This window comes from Heterodontus francisci, chromosome 33 (genome assembly GCF_036365525.1).
Source record: "Heterodontus francisci isolate sHetFra1 chromosome 33, sHetFra1.hap1, whole genome shotgun sequence".
NCBI lineage: Eukaryota > Metazoa > Chordata > Chondrichthyes > Heterodontiformes > Heterodontidae > Heterodontus > Heterodontus francisci.
In genome coordinates, this window is record NC_090403.1 from 59713112 (window position 1) to 59732804 (window position 19693).

At 43.7% G+C, this 19693-nt stretch overlaps 1 protein-coding gene across 2 annotated transcripts in view; it reads left to right on the top strand.

The window, feature by feature from the left end:
- Positions 1-19693, top strand: part of psmc3ip (PSMC3 interacting protein) — an 89028-nt gene that overhangs the window by 40406 nt on the left and 28929 nt on the right. For both annotated transcript variants that reach the window (XM_068013047.1, XM_068013048.1), the window contains exon 4: positions 15834-15945. In XM_068013047.1, coding sequence (XP_067869148.1) covers positions 15834-15945 — 112 coding nt within the window. The remainder of the gene's footprint in view (positions 1-15833; positions 15946-19693) is intronic.

Sequence of the window (19693 nt, forward strand, 5' to 3'; positions counted from 1 at the left end):
TACATCCACCGGTTCCTCTTTATCCACAGCACATCTAACTCCTGCAAAGAATTCCAGTAAATTGGTTTAACATGATTTCCCTTTCAGAAAACCATGTTGACTCTGCCTGATTACCTTGAATTTTTCTAAATGCCTTGTTATAATGTCTTTAATAATAGCTTCTAAGACAGATGTTAAGCTAACTGGCCTGTAGTTTCCTGTTTTCTGTCTCTCCCTTTTTGAATAAAGGAGTTACAGTCACTATTTTCCAATATAATGAAACCTTCCCCGAATCTAGGGAATTTTGGAAAATTAAAACTAACGCATCAACTATCTCACTTTTTACACACTAGGATGAAGTCCATCAGGACCCGGGGACTTGTCAGCCCACAGCTCCAACAATTTGTTCAGTACCACTTCCCTAGTGATTGTAATTTTCTTGAGCTCCTCCCTCCCTTCCATTTCCTGACTTACAGCTAATATTGGGATGTTACTTGTATCCTCAATAGTGACGACCGATGCAAAATATCTATTCAATTCATCTGCCATCTCATTAATTCCCGAGACTCACTTTCTATAGGACCAACGCTCACTTTGTTAACTCTTTTCTTTTTAAAATATCAGTAGAAACTCTTACTATCTGTCTTTATATTTCTAGCTAGCTTTCTCTCGTACTCTAATTATATTTTCCTGATCAATCTTTTAGTTGTTATTTGCTTGTTTTAATATTCTGTCGAATCTTCTGACCTGTCTCCATCTTTGCGCAATTATAGGCTTTTTCTTTAAGTTTGATGCTATCTTTTAACTGTTTTAGTTAACCATGGATGGTGGGTCCCACCCATGGAATTTTTCTTTCGCGTTGAAATGTATTTATTCTGTGTATTCTGAAATATCCCCTTAAATGTCTTCCACTGCATCTCTGTTGACCTTGTATATCCCTTAACCTGATTTGCCCGTTCATTTTAACTAGCTCTGCTTTCATGCCCTCATAATTGTCCTTATTTAAGTTTAAAATACTAGTCTTGGATCAACTCCTCTTCCTCAAACTGAATGTAAAATTAAATCATATTATGATCACTGCTACCTAGGGATGCATTAACTATGAGGTAATTAATTAATCCTATCTATATGCACAGTACCAGGTCTAGTATAGCCTGCACTCTGGCTCCAGAATGCATTGTTCCAAGAAATTATCCCAAAAACATTCTATGTACTCCTCATCTAGGCTACCTCTGCCCATCTGATTTTTTCCAGTCTATATGTAGGTTGAAATTCCCCCATAATTATCGCTGTACCTTTCTGTCAAGCTGACATTATTTCTTACTTTATACCCCTTCCTACAATGTGGTTACTGTTAGGTGGCTTGTACACCACTCCCACAAGTGACGTCTTGCCTTTATGATTTCTCATCTCTACCCAAACTGCTTCTACATACTGATCTCCTGAACTTAGGTCAGCCTGCTCCATTGCACTAATACCATCATTTATTAACAGCGCTACCCTCCACCTTTTCCTAGCTTCCTGTCCTTCCTAAATGCTATGTACCCTTCAATATTCAGGTCTCAATCTATGTCGTCCTGCAGCCATGTCTCTGTAATGGCTATCAGATCGCACTTCTTTATTTCTATTTGCGCTCTCAGTTCATTTGTTTTGAATGCTACATGCATTCAGATACAGAGCCTTTAGTTTTGTCTTTTTTTATTATTTTTGTAGCCTCTTGCCTTATCTGTTGATTTATTCTTAAATTTGTACGCTCTGTCTCTTTGTCACAGTCTGTTTATCATTTCCCATATTAATACCTTTCTCTCTTGCCTTGTCTCTCATCCTTGATTTACCATATCTTCCCAGATTTGATGCCTTGCCCTCACTATTCAGTTTAAAACCCTCTCTACTTCCCTAGTTATGTGGCTCGCTACAACACCGGCCCCAGCATGATTCAGGTGTAGACTGTCCCAACAGTACAGCCACTACTTTCCCCAGTACTGGTGCCAGTGCCCCATGAATTGGAACCCACTTCTACCACATCAGTCTTTGAGCCACGCATTAATTTCTCTAATCTTATTTGCCCAATGTCAATTTGCAAGTGGCTCAGGTAATAATCCAGAGATTATTAGCTTTTAGGTTCTGCTTCTTAATTTGGCTCCTAGTACCTCATACTGACTTTGCAGAACCTCTTTCCTTATCCTGCCTATGTCGTTGGTACTGAAATGGACCATGATGACTGGATCCACCCCCTCCCACTGTAAGTTCCTCTCCATCCCTGAGCAGATGTCCAGAACCCTGGCACTGGGCAGGCAACACAGTCATCTGGACTCTCGCTCTTTGCTGCAGAGAACAGTGTCAATCCCCCTAACTTTAGTGTCCCCTATTACCACTACATTGCTTTTTTCTCCTTTCACTTGAATGGCTTCTTGTGCCATGGTCATGTTGCTCATCCACCCTGCAGCCCCCACTCTCATACAAACAAACTGAAAGAACCTCATACCTGTTGGGCATTCGCAAAGGCTGAGGCTCCTGCACTCTTGCCCTGTGGGGTCCCCTTACCTGCCTCAGCTGCAGCCACACTCTCCTGTCCCTGACTACTGACCAAATCAGAAGACCCTATCCTAAGGGGTGTGACTGCTTCCTGGTACAAAATGTCCAAGTAACTTTTCCCCATCCCTGATGTGTCGCAGTTTCTGCAGCTCAAGCTCCAGTTCAATGACTCTTCAAGTGGCATACATTTATTGTAGACGTGTTTGCCCTGGATTACACTGGCATCCAGGAGTTCCCACATGCTGCAGCCGTGGTGCATCACCTGTCCTGCCATCGTTAATGTATTTTAGTTAACTACATAATTATTTTATTCAATTATTTTATTTTACTTTTTTATATATTTTATTAAGCTTACCACTAGTTCCTTTTACTATTTTAAACGTTGGGATTAGAATGGAGCTTAATCCCTTACCAGACACTCACTAAACAGGTAGCTTCTTCCCAAACCAATCACCTACCTGCTTGCCTGTGATGAAACAAACAAACTTATTAGCGAGAGACAGCATGGTTTTGTGAAGGGGAGGTCGTGTCTTACTAATTTGATTGAGTTTTTTGAGGAAGTGACGAAGATGATTGATGAGGGAAGGGCGGTGGATGTTGTCTATATGGACTTTACTAAAGCCTTTGACAAGGTCCCGCATGGCAGACTGGTGCAAAAGGTGAAGTCACATGGGATCAGAGGTTAGCTGGCAAGATGGATACAGAACTGGCTCAGTCACAGAAGACAGTGGATGGGTGTTTTTCTGAATGGAGGGATGTGACTAGTGGTGTTCCGCAGGGATCAGTGCTGGGACCTTTACTGTTTGTAGTATATATAAATGATTTGGAGGAAAATGTAGCTGGTCTGATTAGTAAGTTTGTGGACGACACAAAGGTTGGTGGAGTTGCGGATAATGATGAGGATCGTCAGAGGATACAGCAGGATATAGATCGGTTGGAGACTTGGGCGGAGAAATGGCAGATGGAATTTAATCTGGGCAAATGTGAGGTAATGCATTTTGGAAGGTCTAATGCAGGTGGGAGGTATACAGTAAATGGCAGAACCCTTAGGAGTAATGACCGGCAGAGAGATCTAGGCGTACAGGTCCACAGGTCACTGAAAGTGGCAACGCAGGTGGATAAGGTAGTCAAGAAGGCATACGGCATGCTTGCCTTCATCGGTCGGGGCATAGAGTATAAAAATTGGCAAGTCATGTTGCAGCTGTACAGAACCTTAGTTAGGCCACACTTAGAATATTGCGTGCAATTCTGGTCGCCACACTACCAGAAGGACGTGGAGGCTTTGGAGAGGTTACAGAGGAGGTTTACCAGGATGTTGTCTGGTCTGGAGGGCATTAGCTATGAGGAGAGGTTGGAAAAACTCGGATTGTTTTCACTGGAACGACGGTTGACATGATAGAGGTTTTCAAAATTATGAGCGGCATGGACAGAGTGGATAGTCAGAAGCTTTTTCCCAGGGTGGAAGAGTCAGTTACTAGGGGGCATAGGTTTAAGGTGCGAGGGGCAAAGTTTGGAGTGGATGCGCGAGGCAAGTTTTTTTTTTTTTACACAGAGGGTGGTGAGTGCCTGGAACTTGCTGCCAGGGGAGGTGGTGGAAACAGATACGATAGCGACGTTTAAGAGACATCTTGACAAATATATGAATAGGAAGGGAATAGAGGGATGTGGGCCCCGGAAGTGCAGAAGGTTTTAGTTTCGGCAGGCATCAAGATCGGCGCGGGCTTGGAGGGCCGAATGGCCTGTTCCTGTGCTGTACTGTTCTTCTTTGATGTTTGATTTAAATTAAATTAAAAGCTTACCTGTATACTCTCCCTGGCAGCTGTCTGTTTCCCTGTTCTCTGTTGATTGTGATGTCACTCTGATGTCACTTTTTGATTTTATTTTTTTCCCCTGCTTTGCTCCTGCTGCTCCCTCCAGGCTCCTCTCTCTTGCTCTGTCTCCGGTCTCCGACTCTGGGCTTTTGTCACGCTTTTTAAACCTCTGCTCCCGCTGTGCTCTTCTCTCTCTCTCTCGCTCTGTCTCCACCCGAAAGGTTATTTCACAAAATTAGGACTCATGGAATTGGAGGTAATATATTAGCATGGACTGAGAATTGGTTGTAGAACAGGAAACAGGGTAGAAATAAACAGGAAGTTTTCAGGTTGGCAGACTGTAACTGGCGGGTTACTGGAAGGATATATATTTACCTAAATTAATGACTTGATGAGAGTAAGTGTAATGCATCGAAGTTTGCTGGAGATACAATGTTAGGTGGGAAAAGAAGCAGTGAGGAGAAAACAAACTGCAGAGGGATATCGACAGATTGGATGAGTGGGTAAGAACATGGCAGATGGAATACAATATGGGAAAGTGTGAAGTTATCTACTTTGGTAGGGAAAATAAAAAGCAGAATGGAGAGGGACTGGGAAATGTTTGCATTCAGAGAGACCGGGGTGTCCTTGTGCATGAATCATGGAAAGTTAACATGCAGGTACAGCAAGCAGTTAGAAAGGGAAATGGTGTGTTAGCTTTTGTTACAAAGGGATTGGAGTAGAAGAGTAAAGAAATCTTACTACAATTAATACAGCGCATTGGTGAGGCCACACCTGGAGTAGTGTGCAGTTTTGGTCTCCTTACCTAAGCAAAGAGTCATGCCCAGGGTTCTGCTCAGCCCCCACCTGCCAAGAATGAGGCACATTAATTTTGTCATGAACATTGATTTTAAACTGTTACTGGAGTGAAGAAAGAACTTGTTAAACAGATCAGCTGTGGCTGGAAAATAGATTTGCATAGTAACAGACAGTGTTTGGAAGGACAAAGCAGCCATTCCCTGACACATTGAACCCACAATGGATTTTTGATCACCAGACGTTAAAGGTGGGGGAGCTCGCATTCCAGGTTGACTGCTAAGATGGCCGAATACACAAATGGACATGGTCAGACCAGCTAGTCACATGACTAACCTGCTGGGCAACTGGAAGTTTTTGAATTTGTACAAACAGTTTGCTCCTGAACTGAGAAGATCTCTCCTGTCAGCTCCCATCTCTTTCTCACAAGCCTCTGAATCCACTGAAGACACATGCATCCAAGAGAGAAAAGTCTGCTACAGTGAGAAAGGTTTAAGAATACTCGGCCACAACGAGAAACAAGATCTACCTACAATCACGGACTCTACAGTGAGCTCGCAGAACCGTAACAACTCTTCAGATATTGCCTCGAACTTTTCCACTTTATTTTTCTTCTTTTCTGTCTATTTGCATGTGTGTATTGCATATGCATGCTGGCTTGGACACGTCGTGTATCTGTAGGTGTCAACTGAATTAGAGTTTAAGTTTAATAAATTTCAACTTTTCTTCTTTAAACCTAAGAAAGCCTGTTTGTGCTGGTTTCTTTGCCTTATAATTGGAAAGCGGTGAACAAGGATTCACCAAGGGGGAGCTTAAAAAAACGGTGTTTAAAATTAAACCCTGTTACAATAAGACCAGGTGAAGGCTTAGAGGGAACCCTAGATCTCTTTCTCACCTGGTCGTAACACTAGTAAAGACATCATATTTCTACTTTTAAGATTAGAACTTTATTCAATGCTGACTCTTGTAAAGGAGAAGTCAATTTCAAAAATTGGACAGTGTGCTGCACGATGGTACCACAGGTCAGATGACCTGGCCTGTGTATTCAAACACAGCTTCACTGTCTCGAAAGGACAAAAGGTTTGTCATGCAGGCCCCCACCTGTCAAGAATGAGGCATATTAATTTCGCCACATGGACGTTAAATTTCAAATTGTTGCTGGGAAGAAGAGAAGGCCTGTTACAAGGGGTTGCCAGGCCCCTGGCTAGAAAGACATTTTTGCATATTAACAGACAGTGTTGGAACAAAGGAGCTATCCCCTGCTCCAATACAATCCACAAACAGACCAGGCCAAACCAGTTAGTCACATGACTAACCTGCTTGGCTGTCTGGGTTTTTTTTCCTGAATTGTACAGTTTTGATCTGAGAGCCGGTAGAAAGCTCTTTGTTCCTGGATTGAAAAGACCTCTCCTGGCTGGCTCGCCACAGCCTCTCCTGTCTGCTCCCATCTCTTTCTCGCAAGCCTTTAAAACCCACTGAGGTCACATGAACTCCAAGAGAGAAGAGTCTCCTACAGTGAACAAGGTTTAGGAAGAATACTGGGCCCCAATGAAAAGCAAGAACTACCTACAAGCAAGGACTCTACAGTGAGCTCGAAGAATCGTAACAACAACTCTTCAGGTATTGCCTCAAACCTTTCCACTTTGCTTTTTTCTTATCTTTTCTGTCTCTATTTGCATGTGTGTATCACGTATGCATGCTAGTGGGTCACATCATATATCTGTAGATGTCAACCAAATTAGAGTTTAAGTTTAATAAAAATTTCATGTTTCTTTTTTAAACCCAAGAAAGCCTGTTTGTGCTCATTTCTTTGCCTTATCATTGGAAAGCGGTGAACAAGGATTTACCAAGGGGGAGCTAAAAACTGTTTTTTAAAAAAAAACCCCTGTTGCAGTAAGACCAGATGAAGGCTGAAAGGGAACCCTAGACCTCTTTCTCACCTGGTCGTAACAAGGATACATTCCAGACTAAGAGGTGTCGACTACACCCATCCTGAAACCATCAAGAGACATTCCTAAATTGAATGGCTTTCCTCTGAGACAAAGAAAGTGTGAAAGCCACATCTTAACAGAATGATACTCATCCAGACATTGATAGGTAACCATGGATTCCACATCCTGGTCGTTTGTATGGTTACACCAGGGGAGAAGGTCATATGTCAAATAACAGAAATGCTAATATGATGAATTGTGACCTTTTAAAATGTAACCCTCTGGAAAGAGAAGGAGAGATCACAGTAATATCAGAAGGCAGTCCAGCCAGGGGCTGTGGAAAGGTCTAGCCTAAACAAGATTTATTTTATTTATTTAGAGATACAGCACTGAAACAGGCCCTTCGGCCCACCGAGTCTGTGCCGACCAAGAACCACCCATTTATACTAATCCTACATTAATCCCATATTCCTACCACATCCGCACCTTCCCTCAATTCCCCTACCTATACTAGGGGCAATTTATAAATGGTCAATTTACCTATCAACTGCAAATCTTTGGCTGTGGGAGGAAGCCGGAGCACCCGGCGAAAACCCACGCGGTCACAGGGAGAACTTGCAAACTCCGCACAGGCAGTACCCAGAATTGAACCAGGGTCCCTGGAGCTGTGAGGCTGCGGTGCTAACCACTGTGCCGCCCTGCAGCTCATTCAACACTTCAACTTGGTGCAGTAGAGAACTGAAAGTGACTGTCACCTTCAGTCTAAAGTCTTAACCACCAGAAATCTACAGCACCTCAACAGGTCCAAGACTATAAACCCAGGCCTGCACCTTTTAGAAGAGACTGTCCTACTTAGAAGCTTCAACAGGTTTACGATGAACCATGAGCACCTCCCATACCTTGAACTATTACCCTTTACTTTCTATCTATTCTCCTTTGAGTGTGTATGTGAGCAGTTTTGCAAACATTTCAGGGAATGAATATTGTTCAATAAATCGTTAATCTGTTTTAAACTTACAAGGAAACCTATCATTTGCCTGTTTATTTGACCTTAAAGACACTCCAGGGTTAACTCATTTTAAACAAAACATGATGACTGTCAGTTGGGAGGTGAACAGTGGGAACCACCCACACCCTTACCATCTGTCTAACAAAAGACATACTTGCCCTAGAAGGAGTGCAACAAAGGTTCAATTGGCTGGTTCCTAGGGTGAGGGTATTGACATGAGAGACTCAGCAGACTAGGCCTATATTTCCTTGAGTTCAGCAGAATGAGCAGTGATCGTATTGAAACATATAAGATTCTGAGGGGTCTTAACAGGGTTGATGCTGAGAGGATGTTTCCCTTCATGGGGGAATCTAGAACTAGGGTATAGTTTTAGAATAAGGGGTCGCCCATTTAAGATGGAGATGAGGAGGAACCTCTTCTCATAGAGGGTCAGTGAATCATTGTAACTCTCTACCCCAGAGAGCTGTAAAGGCTGAGTCATTGATTATGTTCAAGACCGAGGTCAATAGATTTTTGGGGACTAAGGAATTAAGGGATATGGGGATAGTGCAGGAAGATGGAGTGAGGTAGAATATCAGCCATGATCTTGTTGAATGGTGCAACAGCCTCCAAGGGCCAAACGGCCTACTCCTGCACCTATTTGTTACATTCTTACGACTGCTCAAAGCCTAGCTGTGTCTACAAGGCTCAAATCAGGAATACTCGCCACTTGCTTGCCTGGGTGCAAATGCAACAACGCTTGTGAAGCTCAACACCATCCAAGACGGTTCCGTTTGCCTGTTCAGTGCCCCAGCCACTGGACTCTATCCATCTGCTGCACTGTCGTCGTCTTTTTCTTAGGCCGTCGCTCAGGATTGAGGATGACTTGCTTCCACTCCTGCTCGATGGGTTCTGAGATGGCTGATAAATCCAAAGCGTGATCTGCAGACTCAGCCACAGGTGGGGCAGATGGTGCTTGACTGGTCAGGTAGATGAGTAGTTTGTAGGTTTGTACGCTTGCTCTGACGCCTTGACTTCACCTCTGCATGTTCCCAATGACGTCCTTTGATGTGTACAATGCTTTCACCATCTAGGACGGTCACTGGCTAGGGACTCCCACGAGTTGACGAAGATGTTTGATTTCTTCAGGGATGCTTTGAGGACATCTCTAAAGCGTTTCAACTGTTTTCCTGGGAGTCTTCTGCAGTGACCAAGTTCTGAGTAGAACAGCTGCTTCAGGCATGTGAATGACATGTCCTGCCCAGTGGAGCTGGTTTTGGGTGATTAGCGCCCCAATGCTGGGGAGATTGGTTTGGGAGAGGACGTTGCTGTTGGACTGCCTTGTCTTGCCACTGGATTTAGAGAGTCTGGCAGAGGCACCTCTGGTATTTCTCCAGTGCATCAACGTATCAAAAGATCAGCTGATCCATTAAGCTGGAGCATTGTGGCTAAACACTTCCTCCCTTCCTCTCCCTCCCTCCCTGGCCCTCCTAGCAGCCATGTAATCTCCTTGGCAAGGCGAAAAATAAACAATAGAACCCAGGGCCAATAAGCGAAAAAGTACTGTGGAAAGTTCACCTTCCTTCCCCTCGGGTGATCAAAATCTTATTTATTCTAACCCCCCCCCATTCACACAGATGCATTCAAAAATCAGTGGTTAACTGGTTTTTAAAAGTGTTTTTAAAAATTAGCTGTTTCTGAAGAATAAATAAATAACGTGGTGGTAAGTCTTTGTCGGTTACGTTCCCGATGATGAGATATCCTAGTGTAAAAAAATAATCAGATGCCATTAGAAGTCTCCACGCGAGTTTGATGAGCAGTCTTTACTTTGCCATTCCTTTGATGTCGCTGGGTCAAAATCCTGGAACTCCCTTCGAAACAGCACTGTAGGTGTGCCTACACCACGTGGACTACAGCAGTTCAAGAAGGCAGCTCACCATCACCTCATGGGCAATAAATGCTGGCCTAGCCAGCGACGCCCACATCCCAGGAACGAAAAACAAAATAAAACTTGATAAACAGCAAAGCACTTCGACTGCAGCAGGCATCACACAGTTCTTTTAACACTGAGTATAACGACTGGTCTATTATTCAGATTTTAAAATTGGTAGATTTCAGTCGAAACTTTACTGCGAATTCCAGAAAACGCAATCAGTCAAGAGACAGTCAATCTTGAAGCAAAGACTCTTAGATTGGAAGTAAAGAAAAGGAATTTTTGCTATCTCCAGCAATACAAATGTTCTCTTAAAAGGGTTTTTTTTTCTTCTTAGGCAAGTAACACAGCCTGTGGCTCATTGTAGAATTTCTGCTGAGAGAATTCTCTTCCTTCAAGGCAAGCATGCTTTGCTGGTGTGTCTCTAATTCAAACTGGTTGAAGCTGGTCTGTACACAGTCAAAAGTTACATCACAGCACGTCTCCTGCTGTTGCCAAGGGAACAGGTGCAGCTGCGGGCACACAGTTTTTAAACTTGAAGGTGCAGCGCAGTGGCTAGCACCGCAGCCTCAGTGCTCCAGTGACCCGGGTTCGGTTCTGGGTACTGCCTGTGCTGAGTTTGCAACTTCTCCCTGTGACCATGTGGGTTTCCTCTGGGTGCTCCGGTTTCCTCCCACATGCCAAAGACTTGCAGGTTGATAAGTAAATTGGCCATTGTAAAAAAAAAAAAAAATGCTTCTAGTGTAGGTAGGTGGTAGGAGAATTGAGGGAAGATGGGGATGTGAGAGGGAAAATGGGATTAACGTAGGATTAGTCTAAATGGGTGGTTGATGGTCGGCGTGGACTCGTTGGGCCGAAGGGCTTGTTTCGGTGCTGTGTATCTCTATGATTCTAAAGGCACACTGTTTTAAACAGAGGAGAAAATAAATAGTTCCATGACACCAGGAATAAAAGTTCTCAATTGGGTAAAGCTAATTTTGGACGGCCGTCCATGTCTCCGCTCTAAAGACGTCTGCAAACGCGACATGAAGTCCTGTGATATTGATCACAAGTCGTGGGAGTCAGTTGTCAGCGATCGCCAGAGCTGGCGGGCAGCCATAAAGGCGGGGCTAAAGTGTGGCAGGAAAAAAGACAGAAGCGCAAGGGGAGAGCCAACTGCGAAACAGCCCTGACAACCAATTTTATCTGCAGCACCTGTGGAAGAGTCTGTCACTCTAGTATTGGCCTTTATAGCCACTTCAGGCGCTGCTCCACAAACCACTGACCACCTCCAGGCGCTTACCCATTGTCTCCCGAGACAAGGAGGCCAAAGAAGAAGAAGAAAGCTAATTTTACTAGCCTGCAGCGTGATTTAGCTAAAGTGGACTGGAAAGAGCCACTTTAAGGTAAATCAGTGCCAGATCAGTGGGAGGCATTCAAGGAAGAGATAGTGAGTGTTCAAAGCCAGTATGTTCCCTTGAAGAAAAAGGGTGGGGACTAACAAATCCAGAGCTACCTGGATATCAAGGACTTTAAGGAGAGAATAAAGAAAAAAGGGAGCTTATAACAGATACCAAGGACTCAATACTGCGGAAAACTTAGAGAAGTAGAAAAAGTGTAGGGTTGAAATTAAAAAGAAAATCAGAAAAGCAAAGGGGGCATGAAAAATATTGGCAAGAACAATCAAGGAAAACCCAAGATTTTTTAAAATAAATACATAATGAGCAAGAGGGTAACTAAAGAAAGAATAGGGTCTGTTGGGGACCATAAGCGTAACCTGTGTGCGGAGACTGGGGATCTTGGTATGGTTCTTAATGAATACCTCGTGTTTGCTTTCATAAAAAAGAGAGCGATATAGACATTGCAATCAGGGAGGAGGAGTGTGAAATAGTAAATGAAATTAACATAGTGACGGGAAATATTAAGGGGTTTAACATCTTTGAAAGTGGATAAGTCCCTAGGCCCGAATGAAATATCTCTTAGGCTGTTAAGGGAAGCAAGAGAAGGAATAGTGGAGGCTCTGACCATCATTTTCCAATCCTCTGGCTACAGGTGTGGTGCCAGAGGACTGGAGGACAGTTGACATTGAACCACTGTTTAAAAAGGGAGAAAGGGACAGACCAAGTAATTACAGGCCAGACAGCCTAACCTTAGTGTGAAAATTATTGAAAAAAATTAAAAGGATAAAGCTTCATTTGGAAAGACACTGGTTAATCAAAGACAGTCAGCAAGAATTTGTTAAAGGAAGGTCATCTCTGAGAAATATGATGGAATTTTTTGAGGAGGTAATGAGGTGGGTCAATGAGGTTAGTGAATTTAATGTATTTTTATATGGATTTTAGTAAGGCTTTTGATGAGATCTTGCATGCAGAAAGTAAAAACCCATGGGATCCAAAACAAATTTGGGTCCAAAATTGGCTAGGAGGCAGAAAGCAAGGGATAATAATCAACGGATGTTTTTGTGACTAGAAGTGGGGTTCCGCAGGGCTCAGTATTATGCTTCTTGCTTTTTGTGGTATATATCAATGATTTGTACTTGAATGTAGGGGCTATGATTATGATAAAAGCAAAATACTGCGGATGCTGGAAATCTGAAATAAAAACAAGAAATGCTGGAACCACTCAGCGGGTCTGGCAGCATCTGTGGAAAGAGAAGCAGAGTTAACGTTTCGGGTCGGTGACCCTTCTTCGGAACTGACAAATAGTAGAAAAGTCACAGGTTATAAGCAAGTGAGGTGGGGGTGGGGCAAGAGATAACAAAGGAGGTGTAGATTGGACCAGGCCACATAGCTGACCAAAAGGTCACAGAGCAAAGGCAAACAATATGTTAATGGTGTGTTGAAAGACAAAGCATTAGTACAGATTAAGTGTTAATGCACTGAATATTGAACAACAGCAAGTGCAAACTTGAAAAAAAAACAGTGGGTAAGCAAACTGAACAAACTAAGATGAAATTAAATAAATGTAAAAAAGAATGTAAAAAAAAAAGAAAAAAATAACTAAAAATAAAAGTAAAATGGGAAGCTGTCATGCTCTGAAATTATTGAACTCAATGTTCAGCCCGGCAGGCTGTAGTGTGCCTAATCGGTAGATGAGATGCTGTTCCTCGAGCTTGCGTTGATGTTCACTGGAACACTGCAGCAATCCCAGGACAGAGATGAGAGCAGGGGGGAGTGTTGAAATGGCAAGCAACCGGAAGCTCGGGATCCTGCTTGCGGACTGAGCGGAGATGTTCCGCAAAGCGGTCACCCAGTCTGCGCTTGGTCACCCCAATGTAGAGGAGACCACACTGTGAGCAGCGAATACAGTATACTACATTGAAAGAAGTACAGTAAATCGCTGCTTCACCTGAAAGGAGTGTTTGGGGCCTGGGATAGTGAGCAGAGAGGAGGTAAATGGGCAGGTATTACACTTCCTGCGATTGCAGGGGAAGGTGCCATGGGACGGGGACGAGGTGGTGGGGGTAATGGAGGAGTGGACCAGGGTGTCGCGGAGGGAACGATCCCTTCGGAATGCTGACGGGAAGGGAGGGGAAGATGCGACTGGTAGTGGCATCACGCTGGTGGTGGCGGAAATGGCAGAGGATGATCCTTTGGATATGGAGGCTGATGGGGTGGAAAGTGAGGACAAGGGGAACCCTGTCACGGTTCTGGGAGGGCGGGGAAGGGGTGAGGGTAGAGGTGCGGGGAATGGGATGATTATGAAGTTTGCAGATGACACAAAAATTGGCCGTGTGGTTGATAAGATAACTGTAGACTGCAGGAAGATATCAATGGATTTGTCAGGTGGGCAGAACAGTGGCAAATGGAGCTCAATTGGAGAAGTGTGAGGTAAATGCATTTGGGGAAGGTTAAAAAGGCAATACACAATAAATGGTAGGATACTGAGAAGTGTCGAAGAACAGGGACCTTGGAGTGCATATCCACAGACCCCTGAAAGTGGCTGGAGAGGTAGATAAGGTGGTCACGAAGGCATATGGGCTTCTTGCCTTTATTAGCTGAGGCATAGAATACAAGAGCTGGGAGGTTATGCTGGAACTGTATAAAATGCTAATTGAGTACTGTGTGCAATTATGGTTACCGCACTATAGGAAAGTGTGATTTCACTAGCGAGGGTACAGAGGAGATTTGGGAGAATGTTGTCCGGACTGGGGAATTTGTTGAGGACAGATTGGATAGACTGGGGTTGTTTTCTTTGGAACAGAGGAGGCTGAGGGGAGACCAAATTGAAGTGCAGAAAATTATGAGCAGTCTATATAGAGTGGATAGGAAGGAGGTCCATGACCAGGGGCATAGATTTAGGGTAAGAGGTTGGAGGTTTTGAGGGGAGTCGAGGGGAAATTTTTTTCACCCAGAGGGTGGTGGGGATCTGGAGCTCACTGCCTGAAAGGATGGTAGAGGCAGAAACCCTCATAGCATTTAAAATATTTGGAAACACACTTGAAGTGCCCTAACCTAAAGGCTATGGACCAAGAGCTAGAAAGTGGAATTAGGCTGGATGGCTACTTGTTGGCTGACATGGATATGATGGGCTAAAATGGTCTCTGTGCTGTAAACTTCAATGACTCTAAGAACATTAATGAGCAGATGAGTTTTTAACAACAATCCAGTAGCTTCATGATCATTATTAATGAGAATAGATTCCAGATTTAGTAATTAATCACCGCCAGCAAGCCCTATAATGAAATTGTACACTTTGATTTATACTGAGTGATCTATTAATACAACAGTGCAATGAGGCAGTGTGGCTGCAGTGTGTGTGATCTACAGGATGCACAGCAGCAACTCATCAGGGTTACTTCAACAGCACCTCCATCTCCCATGACATCTTCCACCAAGAAGGACAAGAACAGCAATGTTCTGGGAAAATCATCACCTCCAAGTTTTATCTCATCTCTCACAATCCTGACTTGTTCATGCATCCTTCACCATCACCTTCAGACAAATGGCAGATGGTATTTAATATAGATAAGTGAGGTGATGCATTTTGGCAGAAAGGTTAGGGTGTGGGAATATAGACTTAATGGCACCATTCTAAACTCTGTGTGCAGGAACAAAGGGACGTGGGGGTGCATGTGCATCAATCTTTGAAGGTGGCAGGACATATTGAGAGAGTGATAGCAAAGCATATTGAATCTTGGGCTTCATAAATAGAGATATTGAGTACAAAAGCAGGGAAGTTAGGCAGCACCTTTATAAAGCTCTGGTTAGGCTGCAACGAGAGTATTGCGTCCCGTTCTGATGACTACACTTTAGGAAGGATGTTAGGGTTCTTAAGAGGGTGCAGATGAGATTTACCAGAATAGTTCCAGGGATGGGGGATTTTATTTACAAAGTTAGGTTGGAAAAGCTGGGGCTGTTCTCCTTTAGAGCAAAGGAGGTTGACAGGGATCTGATAGAGATGTACGAGATTATGACAGGCTTAGACAAGGTAGACCAGGAAGAAACTGTTCCCATTAGCTGATGGTACAAGGAGTGAGGACACAGATTAAATGTTTTGGGCAAGAGATGTATGAGGAACGTGAGGAAGAACATTTTTAACAGCAAATGGTAATGACCTCAAGCTCATGGAAGCAGAGACAATCAATGATTTCAAAAGGAAATTGGGTGGGCACTTGATGGAAATAAACCTGCAGGGCCACCTGCAGAGCCGACATGGACTTGATGGGCCATATAGCCTCCTCCTGTGCATTGAATGACTCAATGACGATGATCACTATCCATCGTGAGCTATCGTCATAAGGTCTGCAGCAATTCATGAAGGCCCACCACCAAGTCAGGATTTCTATGGATGGGCAATAAATGTGGCTGTCTCAGTGTTGGCCAAGTCTTGATAACAAATTTCTCACGGTTTCAGTTACTGTTATCTGATTTTCCCTCTAGAGTCAGTTTGCAGCTGTTGGTGAAGCTGATCTGAAGACCCTGGACACTCAGCTCGGTGGCCTGAGTGAGAAGTTCCATATTGTTCAACAGAGCTGCCGCCAAATGGAAGCAGGTGTGTTGGGGAGGGGTTGATGAGTGTTTTGGGAGGTTAGTGCTAAGGGACAGGAATGTCTTCAGCTAACAAAACTTTGATGTTTATGCTCCCTCTGTGCCTTTCACACTAATATTAAAGGGGTTTGTGACAGATGTCGGGTTGATGATACAAGTGAGCACCAGGCTAGATACAGAAGTTCAGTGGGGAAGGGAAATAAGAGGGGCAAAGAGAGAGTATGAGAAGCGACTGACAGCTAACTTAAAAGGGTATCTAAAAGTTTTCTATGTGTATATAAGATTTAGGTGGGTAGTAATTTGAGGGGTGGGGAAAATTGGGGACCATAAAAGGAGACCTATGCAGATGCAGAGGGCATGATGGAGGTATTAAAATGAATGTTTTGCAGCTGTCTTTACCAAGGAAGAAGACACTGCCAAAGTCACAGTAAATCACTTAAATATAGGGAAATTAACAATGTTAACAAACTAGGGCGGTGCAGTGGTTAGCACCGCAGCCTCACAGCTCCAGCGACGCAGGTTCAATTCTGGGTACTGCCTGTGTGGAGTTTGCAAGTTCTCCCTGTGTCTGTGTGGGTTTCCTCCGGGTGCTTCGGTTTCCTCCCACATGCCAAAGACTTGCAGGTTGATAGGTAAATTGGCCATTAGCAATTGCCCCTAGTATAGGTAGGTGGTAGGGAAATATAGGGACAGGTGGGGATGTGGTAGGAATATGGAATTAGAGTAGATTATAAATGGGTGGTTGATGGTCGGCACAGACTCGGTGGGCCGAAGGGCCTGTTTCAGTGCTGTATCTCTAAACTAAACTACACTTTACTTAAATTCATTTTTTAAAATAAGGGTTTTCAAATTCTCAGCTCCTTAGACTAACTACCTAAATTTGGAGAAAGGGAAACAAAGCTACAATACTCACCAGCCTATCAACACATGGCCTTCCTGTGATGTAACAGTTTGATTTTTTTTTTTCTCTCTGACTTTTTTCAAACTGGAGTGTGCCCTGTTCCACTCCGGCTGCTGAGTCTCTCCTCAGGTAAGTGGCGGGCCCCAAGTCAGGACCTCAACTTATCCTCTCCCCGGTGCTCCCGGTTCTATCCAGGTCCGCTCCAGTTGCCGAGTCTCTCCTGGATCCCTCTGCTCCTGTACCCCCTTTGGAATTGTGAAGACTCAGTCATTGAATATGTTCCAGACTGAGATCAATAGATTTCTACACGTTTAAAACATCAAGGGATATGGGGACAGTGCAGGAAAATGGTGTTGAAGTAGAAGATCAGCCATGATCTCATTGAATGGCGGAGCAGGCTCGAAGGGCTGAATGGCCTACTCCTATTTCTTCTGTTATGTTTATATTCTTTTAAAAAAAAAAGGAGAGAATTTAGATACAGGATGGGCTAGAAATTGATAGAGGTACTGGAAAGGCTGGCTGTACTTAAAGTGGTAAGTCACCAGGTCTGGATGGGATGCATAGGAACAGGAGTAGGCCATTCGGCCCTTCAAGCCTGCACCGCCATTCAATACGATCATGGCTGATCGTCGAAACTCAGTACCCTGTTCCCGCTTTCTCCCCTTATCCCTTGATCCCATTAGCCCTAAGAACTATATCTAACTCTTTCTTGAATATATTTAATGATTTGGCCTCAACTGCTTTCTGTGGTAGAGAATCCCACAGGTTCACCACTCTCTGGGTGAAGAAATCCCTCCTCATCTCAGTCCTAAATGGCTTACCCCTTATCCTTAGACCGTGACCCCTGGTCCTGGACTTCCCCGCCATCGGTAACATCCTTCCTGCATCTCGTCTGTCCAGTCCTGTTAGAATTTTGTAGGTTTCTATGAGATCCCTTCTCATTCTTCTAAACTCTAGCGAATACAAGCCTAATCGACCCAATATCTCTTCATACGTCAGTCCTGCCATCCCAGGAATCAGTCTGGTGAACCTTTGCTGCACTCCCTCCATAGCAAGAACATCCTTCCTCAGATAAGGAGACCAAAACTGCACACTATACTCCAGATGTGGTCTCACCAAGGCCTGTATAATTGCAGCAAGGCATCCGAGGTTGCTGAGGGAATCTTCCAATCCTCCTTAGATATGGGGGGGTGGTGCCAGAGGACCAATGTTCTCTCTAATGTTCCTTCGCTGTGCACAACTAGCTGGTTGCACTGCTGCGCATGGACACATCTTAAAGGGACCATTGCTTATGTGCAGCTTAGCGGCAATGTTGCAGAGGACTGGAGAATTGCACACGTTGCATCCTTGTTCAAAAAAGGATAGGATGCAAGGATAAACCCAGCAACTATGAGGTAACACAGAGGGTTGATGTAGTGTATACGGACTTCCAAAAGGTGCTTGATAAAGTGCCATATTAGAGGCTTGTTAGCAAAATTGAAGCCTATGGAATAAAAGGGGCAATGGCAGCATGTATACAAAATTAGCTAATGAGTAGTGGTGAACAGTTGTTTTTTTGGACTGGAGGAAGATATATATTGGGTTCCCCAGGGGTTGGTACTAGGACTACTGATTTTTATGATTTGCAGATGTCACACAACATGGAATTATAATGAACAGTGTGGATGATGGTAACAGACTTCAAGAGCACATAGGCTGGTGGAATCGTTAAACACGTGGCAGGTGAAATTTAATGGAGATAAGTGTGAAGTTATACATTTTGTTGAAAGAACAAGGAGAGGCAAAATAAACTAAAGGGTACAATTTTAAAGGGGGTTCAGGAACAGTGAAACCTGGGTGTATATGTGCACAAATCATGGCAGGGTATGTTCAGAAAGTGGTTAAAAAGGCATGCAGGATCCTGGGCTTTATTAATAGAGACATGAGAGTACAAAGACAAGAAAGTCATGGTGAACCTTTATAAAACACTGGTCTGGCCACAACTGGAGTATTGTGTTCAGTTCTGGGCACCGCACTTCAGTAAAAAAAATATGAAGGCTTTATGAGAATGGTTCCAGGGATGAGGGACATCAGTTTTGTGGATAGATTGGGGAAGCTGGGATTGTTCTCCTTAGAATAGAGAAGGTTGAGAGGAGATTTGTTAGAGGTATTCAAAATCATGAAGGGTCCAGTATAGATAGAGAGAAACTGTGTTCCCTTTGGCAGAACGGTTGAGAACCAGAGGACATAATTTTAATGTGTTTGGCTAAGAGACCGAAGATGATATGAGGGAAAACTTTTTTTTGAACAGTGAGTGGGTATGATCTGGAATGCACTGCCTGAAAGGATGGTGGAGACACTCAATTTTGTGGCTTTCAAAAAGGCGTTAGGTAAGTACTTGAGAAAAAAATTGCAGGGCTACAGGGAATGGGTGGGGGAGTGGGACCAGTTGAATTGCTCTTGCAGAGAGCCAGCATAAGCTTGATGGGCCAAATGGCCTCCTTCTGTAACCATTCTTTGATCACATTGGTTAGATCACACTTAAAGCACTGTGCGCAGTTTTGGCCTCCATATTATTAAAAAATATAACAGCATGGAAGAATTTGCAAAAAAGATTCACAAGCTGATGCCAGAACTGAAAGGATATACTTATCAGTAAAGGTTAAACAGGCTGGTACTCTTTTTTTTTCTCTCGAAAAGAGGGCTGAGGAGTGACCTCAAAAGGTTTTTAAGATCAGCATTTGTTAGAGCAAACATAAAGAAAATGTTTTCATTTGTGGGGGAGTCCAAAGCTAGATGGTCAATAATAAATCCAAAAGGGAATTCAGGAGAAGTGTCTTTCCCTAGAAAGTGGTGACAATGTGGAACACTC